Genomic DNA, 13,998 nt, shown 5'->3' with positions numbered 1-13,998 from the left:
TGATTTCCAAAACGTCTGAATTTTCCGACATGACCACCAAATATGTGACAAGGAGCCAACTTCCAGGCCGCACCTCCAACAAGCTTCTGCAACTTCCGGGTTCAATTTATGTAAGAATTCAGGCGTCTTATACCACCTACTGAGGAGCTTGAAGGAATTCTCCTGAATCCTCACGCAGCGGTTAAAGCCATGCGAATGTGCCAAGATAAAGGCTCTTTCCGGCTCCGTAAGGCTCAAAGATAGCTCCTTCTCCCAGGAGGTCAGAAAACGGAGCTCCGGAGGGAGTGAGGAGAGTAATTCTTTATACATCTGAGATAGCGGCCTAAGAGTGGGCTTAGTGGCCATAACCTTCTTCTCAAGCCAAGATAAAGAGCTGTTAACAGGAAGGGACCTAATGCCCCCTGTGACATCTCTCTTAAAGTCAGCCAAGTAGAAAAATGGCGCAGTCTTGACCTCGGGGAGGTCCAGTAATAAATCCAAATTCAAACTACCATCCGGTAAGAGGGCATCCCGCAAAGACATGCCAGCGAGCCTAGACCAGATACCGGAGGGGCTTAAAATGGATGGATGGAGGTAGTTTTGTAGCAATTTAAGTGGCATACCTGGGTTAGGGAAGTTAAATGTTCGGGATTGGACCATTTTAGACCACTCCACCAGCATACCCTTCCAAACCAGGGAGGAAGCATAATGGTTAGCCGAAAATGCTCGGACACCCCACATAGTGAGCTGATCTTGGTTTGTGAGCAGTGCAGATTCAAGGCCAGAGCATAGGGAGCCTAGAATTGACGAGACATAGCAGCTACGCATCTACAGAGTTGTACAGCAGTGTAATATACTTTAACATCTGGCATCCCAAAGCCTCCAAGCTTCTTATCCCTAGTGAGGACTGAATAGGCAATACGAGGAGATTTGCCATTCCAGAGGAAGCGTGTGAACACACGGCGGACCTCTGCGAAATATGAGTTTGGTAACCAAATGGGGAGGGTCTGTAGCAAATATAGGAATTTGGGGAGGATAAAGGTTTTAAGGTAATTTTTCCTTCCAACCCAAGATACAAAAGGTAGTTTCAGAGTCTGGAGGTGGGTACGGACTGACTGAAGTAGCGGCGTGTAATTAAGTGAGGCCAATTCCTGGATATTGGCCGATATACGTGTCCCTAGGAACGTAATGTCCCTGGGTGCCCAGACAAATGGGGTATCGCTTTTAAGCGTATTAATCACAGCTTGAGAGCATGAAATGTTAAGTGCCATAGACTTCCCAAAATTAATTTTAAAATTAGATACGAACCCAAAGTCCTCAAATATATTCAATAGCTTAGGTAAGGCCTCTCTAGGGTTGGATGTTATAACCAAAAGGTCGTCCGCAAATGCTGCAGTAACATGGGTGCCAGCGCCCACCTGGAGGCCTTTTATATCTGGGTCCGCCCTGATTTTACATAGAAGAGTCTCCATCACCAATACAAATAACGCTGGAGACAGGGGGCACCCCTGCCTTGTCCCATTAGTGATGTGAAATAGAGGAGATAACGCACCATTGACTTTGACCATGGCAGAGGGGGCCGAGTATAGAGTGTGGATGGCAGCAATAAACTGATCAGAAAGACCAAACCGCGCCGGGGCCCGAGACATAAATTGCCAGCTGACCCTGTCGAAGGCCTTTTCCGCATCTGTGCTCACCAACACCAAAGGTTTCGCGGATTTCTTGGCCCAGTGTATAAGGTGAAGAAGCCTTATCGTGTTCTCCGACCCCTGTCTGCCGTGGACAAAGCCCACTTGCTCTCCATGGACAATGTCAGGAAGGACATCTTGGAGTCTGGTAGCTAAGATTTTCGCCCACCACTTCACATCAGTATTGAGCAAGGAGATCGGCCTATAATTACTGCAGCAAGTCGGATCCTTGTTCTCCTTATGCAGGACAGTAATGTGCGCCAACAAGGAGTGAGGGGCAAGGGAACCTCCAGAGAGAAGGTAATTGCAAAGATTCTTAAAACGGGGGATTAAGATATCCTGAAAGGATTTGTAGTAAATGATGGAAAAACCATCCAGTCCCGGGCTTTTACCCGAGGGGATGGACATGAGCACCTTATGAATTTCAGAGTCAGTAATAGGTCTAGTTAAGTGGGCCGCTTTTGTTTGGGATATGGACGGAAGGTCTAGAGACTGTAAAAATTTATCCGTGGCTTCTGAGAGGTCACTAGAGGTGGCCCCGTTAGGGGGAGGTAGATTATACAGAGCCTCATAAAAGGCGCAGAAAGCCTTGGCGATATCAGGTGTGGATTTGTGTACATTCCCTTTTGGATCTTTAATAGAGGAAACAAAGGAGTCAGAGAATTGCTTCTTAGCTATGGCTGACATCAGTCTGTTTCCTCTATTACCATGGGCGTAAGCCTTAAACCTGGAGCGCAGTACCAGCTTTGCTGACTTAACGTTTAACATATTTCTTAGATGTGTCCTAGCTTCCGTGAGTTCTGCTAGGGTATGAAGGGCCTGTGATTCCTTATGCGAGCATTCAAGGCGGGCAATTTTTGTCAATAGAGCATCTAGAGCCTGCGTCCTCCGTTTTTTCACATAAGCCCCTAAGGCGATGAGTTCCCCCCTTAACACTACCTTATGAGATTCCCATAGTATGGAAGGGGAGGGAGGGGATATAGTAGTTATATTCTTGTACATAGGAACAGTATATTAGTAGTTATATTCTTGTACATAGGAGGCAGTATTATAGTAGTTATATTCTTTGTCAATTGTCTTTTTATTGAAAAGCATCAAAGAAAAAGCACAACATACAATGATGTATAAGTCAAGGTCGTTACATACAATCATAAATGCAATTAACAGGTGCCTAAACATTATACTTAAGACATATGAAAAAGTGCACTTATCCATGTCTAGGTCAGCAAATATCGGCCATTGACAATCAAAGTGTAACCTGAGGTAAGTAAAGTCAACACGAACCGATAAGGATGGGGGGGAGAGGGAGCGGGGAAAGGGGAGGGAGGGAGGGGGGGGGGTTACAATATGTCCTTAGAACTGGACAGATACGGTCTAAGGCTGTTGAGATACATTTGACGATTCCAAAGAAAGGAAGACGGTTCGCTTCTTCCGTTCTCGCTAATGTGTCTGACACAACAACGGGACTGTCATAGGGTTGTAGTCAGCCAAAAATCGCTAAGATGCTGAAGTACCATTCGCACGCCTATAGGCAACCCAGGGGGCCCATAACTTCTTATGTTTCTCGTGTGCTCTAAGTTCCCATCCCGCTAGCTCCTCCATACGGTGTATATGGTCCAGTTTGTTTAACCACTGAGGGATTGTGGGGGGATCTAAACTCAGCCACTTTTGGGGGATCAGTAAACGTGCAGCCTGGATCAGGTGTGTAGGAAGCTTGTTCTTTGGCCTCATGCACACGACCGTTGTGTGCACCCGTGGCCGTTGTGCCGTTTTCCGTTTTTTTCTGCGGCTCCATTGACTTTCAATGGGGCCGTAGAAAACTCGGCTTGTGCACCGTTTTTACACCGCGCCCGTGACCCGTGTTTCGAGGCCGTGAAAAAAATATAACCTGTCCTATTTTTTTCACGGCCAACGGTTCACGGGCCCATTCAAGTCAATGGGTCCGTGAAAGAACACGGATGCACACAAGATTGGCATCCGTGTCCGTGATCCGTGGCCGTAGGTTGCTTTCATACAGACGGATCCGAAGATCCGTCTGCATAAAAGCTTTTTCTGATCTAAGTTTTCACTTCGTGAAAACTCATTTCCGACAGTATATTCTAACACAGAAGCGTTCCCATGGTGATGGGGACGCTTCAGGTTAGAATATACTGAAAAACTGTGTACATGACTGCCCCCTGCTGCCTGGCAGGTGCTGCCAGGCAGCAGGGGGCAGACCCCCCCCCCCCCCTGTTTTTAACTCATTTGTGGCCAGTGCGGCCGCCCCCCCCCCCTCCCTCCCCTGTAGTTAACTTCTTGGTAGCCAGCCCCCCCTCCCTCCCCTGTAGTTAACTAATTGGTGTCCAGTGGGCCCCCCCTCCGTCCGCTATAGATAACTCATTGGTGTCCAGTGGGCCCCCCCTCCATCCGCTATAGATAACTCATTGGTGGCCAGTGGGCCCCCCCTCCGTCCGCTATAGATAACTCATTGGTGGCCAGTGGGCCCTCTCCCCTCCCACCCCCTCCTAATTAAAATCGCCCCCCTATCATTGGTGGCAGTGGTGAGTACCGATCGGAGTCCCAGTGTAATCGCTGGGGCTCCGATCGGTAACCATGGCAACCGGGACGCTACTGCAGTCCCGGTTGCCATGGTAGCTTAGCAATTTGTAGAAGCTTTATACTTACCTGAAGAGCAGCGATGTCTGTGACCGGCCGGGAGCTCCTCCTACTGGTAAGTGACAGGTCTGTGCTATAAGCAATGCGCCGCACAGACCTTTCACTTACCAGTAGGAGGAGCTCCCGGCCGGTCACAGACATCGCTGCTCTTCAGGTAAGTATGAAGCTTCTACAAATTGCTAAGCTACCATGGCAACCGGGACTGCAGTAGCGTCCCGGTTGCCATGGTTACCGATCGGAGCCCCAGCGATTACACTGGGACTCCGATCGGTACTCACCACTGCCACCAATGATAGGGGGGCGATTTTAATTAGGAGGGGGAGGGAGGGGAGAGGGCCCACTGGCCACCAACGAGTTATCTACAGCGGAGGGAGGGGGGGCCCACTGGACACCAATGAGTTATCTATAGCGGACGGAGGGGGGGCCCACTGGACACCAATGAGTTATCTATAGCGGACGGAGGGGGGGCCCACTGGCCACCAACGAGTTAACTACAGGGGAGGGAGGGGGGGCCCACTGGACACCAACGAGTTTACTACAGGGGAGGGAGGGGGGGGGGGGCGGCCGCACAGGGGAGGGAGGGGGGGGGGGCGGCCGCACTGGCCACCAATGAGTTAACTACAGGGGAGGGAGGGGGGGCGGCCGCACTGGCCACCAATGAGTTAAAAACAGGGGGGGGGGGGTCTGCCCCCTGCTGCCTGGCAGCACCTGCCAGGCAGCAGGGGGCAGTCATGTACACAGTTTTTCAGTATATTCTAACCTGAAGCGTCCCCATCACCATGGGAACGCCTCTGTGTTAGAATATACTGTCGGATCTGATTTTCACGATGTAGCTCATATCCGACAGTATATTTCAACATAGAGGCGTTCCCATGGTGATGGGGACGCTTCAAGTTAAAATATACCATCGGATTGGAGAAAACTCCAATCCGATGGTATAAAAGAACTCCAGACTTTACATTGAAAGTCAATGGGGACGGATCCGTTTGAAATGGCACCATATTGTGTCAACTTCAAACGGATCCGTCCCTATTGACTTGCATTGTAATTCAGGACGGATCCGTTTGGCTCCGCACGGCCAGGCGGACGCCAAAACGACTTTTTTTTCATGTCCGTGGATCCTCCAAAAATCAAGGAAGACCCACGGACGAAAAAACGGTCACGGATCACGGACCCACGGACCCAGTTTTTGCGGGCCGTGAAAAAAAACTGTCGTGTGCATGAGGCCTTTGACGGCGATAGGTCCTTTGTTGGAAGCCATAAAAGAACCAGCTGAGGGGATAATGTCAGGTTAATGTTTAGAATTTCATTAATGATCTGGGAGACGTTATCCCAATAGCCTCTTATCTTAGGGCAGGACCAGAAAATGTGTAGAAGAGTGCCACCCTCCTCTCCACATCTCCAACACTTGTCGTGGTCACTCAGGCCACTAAGAAATAGTTGTTTGGGGGTAAGGTACCACTGCGTGAGAACCTTATATGAATGCTCTTGGATCTTCACACAGCGGGAGAAGCCATGCGAGTGCGCGTGCATGCGGAGAACATCTGTCTCTGAGAAAGTAGTCTGAAGGTCATTGGCCCAGGTGTGAACATACTGTGGGGTTATGCGGCGTTGAGGTGAGGTCAAGGCCATATATATGTTGGATATCAATTTGCGCTGAGGAGAGGGGGGGTCTGCTAACTTCTCAAACCATGTCGAGGTCAGTACACATGGTTTCTGGGTAAGTAGCTGTTTCCCAGCAGCTTTTATAGAAATTAGATCTAGAAAGTTAGCTGCCTTCCAAACCAGGCTGAGTGGGTGTTGTTCCGACAGGGTGCCGTTTACTTTTCCTATAAATTCGGCTGTGGAGAAACCTCTTAATCTGTGCCAAATCTGTGAGACCTGAGTACCTGGAGGTTGGATAGTGTGCGGAATGAGGTCTGCTGGCATCGCGCCGGGAGGGTTCTGTAGGAGCCCGTAAGCCTTGTTGAGCTGTTTAATGACCAGACTGGTCCCCTTTAGGAGTACATGGGAATGGAGTGATGCATTTGATTGACCCCATAAAGCTGCTTTCTGCTGTTGGGTAAGCTGCACTAGTTCCAATTCCGTGCCCAATGTGTGATAGGCAGGGGAGTGGAGCTGCAACCACCTCTTCAGGTGTATGGCCCTGTAATATGTTTGGACATCTGGCAGTGCTATACCTCCATGACCACGCCCCAGTATAAGCCTCTGGTGAGGAGCCCTAGCCTTCTTCCCAATAGTAGTTATATTCTTGTACATAGGAGCAGTATTATAGTAGTTATATTCTTGTACATAGGAGGCAGTATTATAGTAGTTATATTCTTGTACATTGGAACAGTATTATAGTAGTTTTAGTCTTGTACATAGAAGCAGTATTATAGTAGTTATATTCCTGTACATAGGGGCAGTATTATAGTAGTTATATTCTTGTACATAGGAGGCAGTATTATAGTAGTTATATTCTTGTATATAGGAGCAGTATTATAGTAGTTATATTCTTGTACATAGGAACAGTATTATAGTAGTTATATTCTTGCACATAGGAGCAGTATTATAGTAGTTATATTCTTGTACATAGGAACAGTATTATAGTAGTTTTAGTCTTGTACATAGAAGCAGTATTATAGTAGTTATATTCTTGTACATAGGAGGCAGTATTATAGTAGTTATATTCTTGTACATAGGAGCAGTATTATAGTAGTTATATTCCTGTACATAGGAGCAGTATTATAGTAGCTATATTTTTGTACATATGAGCAGTATTATAGTAGTTATAGTCTTGTACATAGGAACAGTATTATAGTAGTTATATTCTTGTACATAGCATGCAGTATTATAGTAGTTATATTCTTGTACATAGGAGCAGTATTATAGTAGTAATATTCCTGTACATAGGAGCAGTATTATAGTAGCTATATTTTTGTACATATGAGCAGTATTATAGTAGTTATAGTCTTGTACATAGGAACAGTATTATAGTAGTTATATTCTTGTACATAGGAGCAGTATTATCGTAGTTATATTCTTGTACATAGGAGCAGTATTATAGTAGTTATATTCTTGTACATAGGAGCAGTATTATAGTAGTAATATTCTTGTACATAGGAGCAGTATTATAGTAGTAATATTCTTGTACATAGGAGCAGTATTATAGTAGTTATATTCTTGTACATAGGAGCAGTATTATAGTAGTTATATTCTTGTACATAAGAGGCAGTATTATAGCAGTTGTATTCTTGTACATAGGAGCATTATTATAGTAGTTACAGTCTTGTACATAGGAACAGTATTATAGTAGTTATAGTCTTGTACATAGGAGGCAGTATTATAGTAGTTATATTCTTGTACATAGGAGCAGTATTATAGTAGTAATATTCTTGTACATAGGAGCAGTATTATAGTAGTAATATTCTTGTACATAGGAGCAGTATTATAGTAGTTATATTCTTGTACATAGGAGCAGTATTATAGTAGTTATATTCTTGTACATAAGAGGCAGTATTATAGCAGTTGTATTCTTGTACATAGGAGCATTATTATAGTAGTTACAGTCTTGTACATAGGAACAGTATTATAGTAGTTATAGTCTTGTACATAGGAGGCAGTATTATAGTAGGTATACAGTATTCTTGTACATTGTAGGCTGTATTATAGTAATTATATTCCTGTACATAGGAGCAGTATTATAGTAGTTATATTCTTGTACATAGGAGTAGTATTATAGTAGTTATATTCTTGTACATAGGAGGCAGTATTATAGTAGTTATATCCTTGTACATAGGAGGCAGTATTATAGTAGTTATATTCTTGTCCATAGGAAGCAGTATTATAGTAGTTATATTCCTATACAAAGGAACAGTATTATAGTAGTTATATTCTTGTACATAGGAGCAGTATTACATCATATGAACCATTCATATGAATCATGGGGGACACGTCACTGCTGCAGGCAGTCATTGGCTGTAGTGGCGCATGTGACCCCTGTCAAACCAGATATTAACACGCCGAACTGACGCACGGAAGTGGGGGACCAAAGGAACCAGAACCCATGGGTGGGGAGTGGGTAAGTATGCTACCCTCTGCAGGTCCGGTGACGTTGGGGGAGGGGGGATGGGTGAAAGACTCACCACAGTGGACAACCCCTGTAATGTCAGTGATGGATCCTTACCTATAAATCTACAAATCACACAAGATTTATTCCAGCAGTTTTACAATTTATTTTATTAATAGCAAAATACAACCAGGAACACTGCAAAAAATAACAGTTTTTTGGGGCTGTCTTCTTCTTAGGTCATTTTGGGGTAATACAGTGGAGCGCGGTCACCCTTGCGAAGCTGGAACACCAAGATCTTCCATTAAAACCAACCTGCAATTTATTAAGTAGACTAGGGCTCATGCACACGCTATGTATGATATAGAGCTGTCATAGGGCCGCAGTTGAGGTGCTGGAGCCGTCTTCTGTGCCTCCGATTTCATGGGGCATGCTGAGTTTTTTTTGTGTGACATTCCATAAGAATGCAACAGGAAATTCTCCGTCGGACTCCACAAGTGCAAAGGTCTGAGGAAGCATTTCTGAGGCTTATGGTGCATGCTAAGGAGCCTTACAGCTGCAGTTCATTGTCGTGCCAGTGTGCATGAGCCCCAACTAGAATCAGTATATAGATTTTTAATGAATGGTTCTCAGGTACAGAAAGTTTTTTTAGAAGGAAAAAAAAATTTGCCAACCTTTTTGCCCAGTTAAAAATGGCGCAAATCTTGGCTGGAGCTGAGGTCAATGCTTATCTCTTGGATCCTAAAAGTATATATAAAAAAAAATACATATCATGCTTTTATTATGGATCTCATCCCTCTACTATTGAATATGTGGCATGGTGAACAGTAGCTTGGTGATGAAATAGATGGCAAGGTCTGTTCTGCAAATGTCGGGGATGGTGCAGATTAGATTTCAACGTGTATGATCCTTTTGTTCTCAGGGGAGATAAGCCACTACAAGAGGTGCCTGGCAGCGGCAAGTCTGGCCATAGGTGTATATCAGCTGGACCATAAACTGGCTGACCATGTAATGTGTGTGGAATCCACCCGACGCCCCCCCCCCCCCCCATGGCAGATATCTATGGAGATATTGATCAGGCAGTTGAATTTCAACATGCCGGATCCTTTTGTTCTCCAGGCAGTAAAATGTATGTTCCATACGATACTACTACTAGTACTACTAGCATTGCTATTACTACTAGTGCTACTAGTACTACTAGCATTGCTATTACTACTAGTGCTACTAGTACTACAACTACGACCACTCAACAGTGGAGTACTTCCCGTCCCCATTATGAACACATATACTTTCGTCTGGTTGTGAATACTCTATGTATGTGGATGTAGGGCGGTCAGGAAAGGTATCTAATGTGTACAGCCAGCCTTACTCCACTTTCCCATGAAAAACGCATTCATATTTGACCGTGAATTTGTATGGGGGGAGTTGTCAACAGCTATTGGATGTGTATGGCCAGCTCTACCTAGATAGAGACTAGCACACAGCTTTGCAATACTCAGGGATGCCCAACCTGCGGCCCTCCAGCTGTTGCAAAACTACAACTCCCAGCATGCCTGGACAGCCTACAGCTATCAGCCTACAGCAGGGCATCGTGGGAGTTGTAGTTTTACAACAGCTGGAGGGCCGCAGGTTGAGCATCCCTACTCTAGACTATGCGCAGGGGCGGGGTGCACCTAGCCTTTCTGCTGCCCCAGGCGAAAACTGAAACGCCCCCTCCCCCCCCCAAATGCCAATTTCTTAACCTATCCCCTTTGCCACAATGAAAGCGCTCATTACCCATGACCCTTCGGCTGCCACCCTCTTGCCCCTACCGGGTGCTTTCTGAGCCTCACCTGTCCTCATTGGTGGTGCACCCCTGCCCAGGGGACAGTAAATGGTAAAGCATATCAGATCCACCTCTAGGTTAGGTTTACACAGAGTTTTTTTTCGCAAGAGTTTTTGAGTCAGATTTTCTTGTAGGTTTTTCAGTCAATGCCAGAAGTGGTTTCAGCAGAAAGTAGCATAAGTCCTACCTTTATATTTCCAGTTCCTTTTGAATCCACTTCTGGCTTTGGCTGAAAAACCTGTAGGAAAATCTGCCTTGAAATCCCTTCCAAAAAACTCTGTGTGAACCTGTCCTTAAATGAAGTGCATGAGAGTCTTTTACTCAAACAAGCGTCTGAGAAAAGACTTCTTTGAGGGTGACATTCTGCTGATAGATGATGTTCGACCTACTCGCTTAATCGATGGTTTCATAACAGTGGTCATCTTCTTAGGTGTTTGCAGCCCCCTTTCCAATTTTATATGTTCATTGCAGAAATACTTGATGTTGTTTTCGGACAGATTGACCAACATATTTTCTGAGAGGTCCATACATTGGGCATGAACCCAGTGGCCACCTTCGCTGGAGCAATAGATCATGGCTGGTTTGTTAAGTTCTGTAGAATAAAAAGGGACCCAAGTGTTAATATCTAGATTACAGTCAGAGCAGCACTTGATCCAGTATCCAGTTTCTGACTCATCTTCTTCATCGTCCTCGTTATACATGTCTTCATCAGAAATTAACCCATCTGTGTTGAACATGAACTCCTCCGAGTCTTCAAGCGGCAGGGAGTCCTCTTGGTCTTCAAGAGATCCTTGACTGCATGACTGAGCCATCAAATTGTCCTCTTCCCCATGACTGATTAGGTAGAAAAAGAAGTTACTATCTGAATGTTGGTTCTTGTTGTCCCCTGGGATCACCAAAAGTACAGTTCCATGACCCATATCTGCCCCGAACCATGTCTTGCTGTGCCTAATTTCCCCTGTCCAATCGGGAGCCTCAACTTCCTTAAATTCAATGTCGTCATTACTTAGAAAAACTTTGTGAGAAGTCATCTTCTTCTGGCTGTCGGACTCATAGCCTCCAACAATAAAAAACTCATCATGGACAGGTACTGGTCACAATAGAGCTTGAAAAAGACAGGAGAGATTGGAGAATGTTACAAGTTATGGCTGGACTTCCGAGAAGTAGATCCACATTAATCTTGTAGATCTTTGGAGATCTTACATTATTTTCAAGCAAATGTCCACCAATAATGTAGACTGTATCATTGCGGGCTATAGAGACATGAAAAGAAACTCCGTCTTGAATTTCCTTGACAATGTGCATAGTAGAGCAACCAAACTGGAGGTCGATGAGGTAGATGAATGGTTGACAGTCAACAACACTATTCCATTTTTCTGTGGTTCTTTGATTTAAGGGCACATAGGACCTTCCACCAAATATCAGGACTGCCTTTTTGCCTCTGCTGTGGACTACATTGATGGAATGGCCATACCTTGCTTCAGGGGTATCCCCTACTAAATCCTTCTCTGTACAGCAGAGTGTTATTTTTTTGTTGACCGAGGAGGCCATTGAGATGACGTAGAGTTTTTGAGACACCTCATTGTTTGGCGTCTTCCCTCCATGGATCAGATATTGGATGACTTCCCCGTCTGAACTATCCGAAAGGCCTGTCACGGCTGGATGCCTCAATGGTGGGAGGTAGCAAGATTCATTGTTGAAAGTGGAGGGACGAAGTTTCAACTCATTGTTTTTGAGATTCACCAGGAACACACCTGTGGGGCAGGAACGTTTTGGCCATCCCTTTTGTCCGAAGAAGAAGACATGTCTTCCTAATCGAAACAGGGAGAATCCTGGCTGGATCAGGGATGTGTTATTGGAAGCGACTAATGTCTGAAGGGTCATCACACCTGCAATGCAAAATATTCAGGTAAGCTCATGGATTATCGCAAAAAATTTCACTGACTAAACTCTGGAGAGCTGCTTTAAATGATTTATCATGACATCATCAAACCCAACACCATGTGCAACCATGAACTGTCTGTTCATCTGTATATATTCTCCCTAAGGTGATAATCTGTATCTGAGGAGGCTTTTTTTCATACATTCTGTATGACCAGGTGATTCATGACACCACTCTGTCCAAGTGACAGGTGGTGAGATGAACCACTCAATAAAAACCAAGGTGATGTCTAGAGGTCTCCATAGTATGGAGCCTAAAGGTTGCTCTCCGTACACATATGGATTTGGTTTGCTGCATGTGTTGTCGCTTGGCAGAACAAAAGGATCGGGCAAAAAAATTCAGATTGCTTGATTCCAATGGGGCTGAGACGCAATACCACACACAACCCATGGACAGTGGTGGTGCTGTTTTTGGAAGAAAGCAGCCATGTTGGCATAATCCTGGACAACGCCTTTAAAGGGGTTATCAATATCAGATCAGCTGTTAGAAGCCAGCGCTCTGTGAGCTCTGCAGGCTCTTCCTAGGCCATGTGACCAGCAGCTCAGCCCCATAGAAGTGAAGTGGGGCTTATTTATATTGATGACCTATTCTCAGTATGGTCATCAATATGGGTTTGGCGAGGGTCTGACTTCTGGCCCACTCACCGATCAGCTGTTTGAAGAGAACACATCGCTCATACGAGCGCTGCCTACTCTGTATACCTGCTCGCTGCAGCAATTGCAGCGGTCAGCAGTGTAATTACAACTATGGCGCCCCATTCATTTCTATTATTTCTCTCTTTTGGAGGGACAGTCACTTATTTAGACCCAAGTTCCTCTGTCCCTCTTTTTTGCCCTGGGAAATAAATTTGCATTAATAAACTAATAAAACTGCTCCTGAAACGGTCTGGTTCCTACCTGTATATTAGACCTCTCCTTATATATATATATTTTTCATTATTTAGTGCAATATTGACTTTAAAATGTCTATAATCAGATGATTTTTATGCTAAGATTTAAAGGGCTATTCCAGGACAAGAAAAAAAGCTGTCCTAGGAGCTGCACATGCATAAAAATACAAAAACGTATAACTACTTTACCAATCCCCTGCAGCTGCAATTTCAGACCTCCCAAGTGTCCTTCTTTTTGACCCAAGTCCCTCTGTCCCTCTTTGTTCGTGGCACAGGGGATAGGTTAAGAAATTGGCATTTGGGAACGGGGGGGCTCATGCACACGAATGTATTTTCTTTCCGTGTCCATTCAGTTTTAATTTTTTTGCGGATCCTATACGGAACCATTCATTTCAATAGGTTCGCAAAAAAAAACGGAAGGTGCTCCGTGTGCATTCTGTTTCCGTATCTCCGTATTTCCATTCCGCAAAAAAATAGAACATGTCCTATTATTGTCCGCATTACGGACAAGGATAGTACTGTTCTATTAGGGGCCAGCTGTTCCGTTCCACAAAATACGGCCCCATTGAAGTGGATGCGGACCAAAACAACGGCCGTGTGCATGAGGCCTAAGACAAATGATGACATTTACGTGCTGAATCCTGGCGACATGTTTTACAATGGTTTGTGACCAGGGGTGACCCTTACCACCATACAAATGCTTGGGACCCCTAAGACCATTGAGCCCCTTACTGACCACGGGGCGGCCATACCACCTGTGCATCCGGTTCAGCTGCATTGGGGCCCATTGGCGGACAGAGGCCTTTTTATAGTTATGTGCTATGCTGAGATTTGGCAGCGAAAAGGACCCCCAGACATAACTTTGCTTGGGCCCCTAGAAATACCAAATCTGCCCCTGTTTGTGACTGGTGGGGCATGCTGAGACTTGTAGTACTGTAGGTACTGCTTATTACAGTGAATTATTGCTGT

General features: G+C 45.2%; 2 protein-coding genes across 2 annotated transcripts in view; one reads left to right on the top strand and one right to left on the bottom strand.

Annotated features, from left to right (window-relative positions):
* Nucleotides 1-13,998, top strand: part of LOC122920489 (intraflagellar transport associated protein) — a 46,747-nt gene that overhangs the window by 1,839 nt on the left and 30,910 nt on the right. The gene's annotated exons all lie outside the window — the stretch shown is intronic.
* RAG2 (recombination activating 2) lies at nucleotides 10,516-12,082 on the bottom strand. The gene is given in 2 exon segments (XM_044270015.1): nucleotides 10,516-11,283; nucleotides 11,285-12,082. Coding segments are annotated over 2 exon segments (1,566 nt in total).

Source organism: Bufo gargarizans, chromosome 10 (assembly GCF_014858855.1).
Source record: "Bufo gargarizans isolate SCDJY-AF-19 chromosome 10, ASM1485885v1, whole genome shotgun sequence".
In the NCBI taxonomy this organism is placed as follows: domain Eukaryota; kingdom Metazoa; phylum Chordata; class Amphibia; order Anura; family Bufonidae; genus Bufo; species Bufo gargarizans.
Note: the sequence above shows the minus strand (reverse complement) of the source record. Positions and strands in the feature narration are given on the sequence as shown.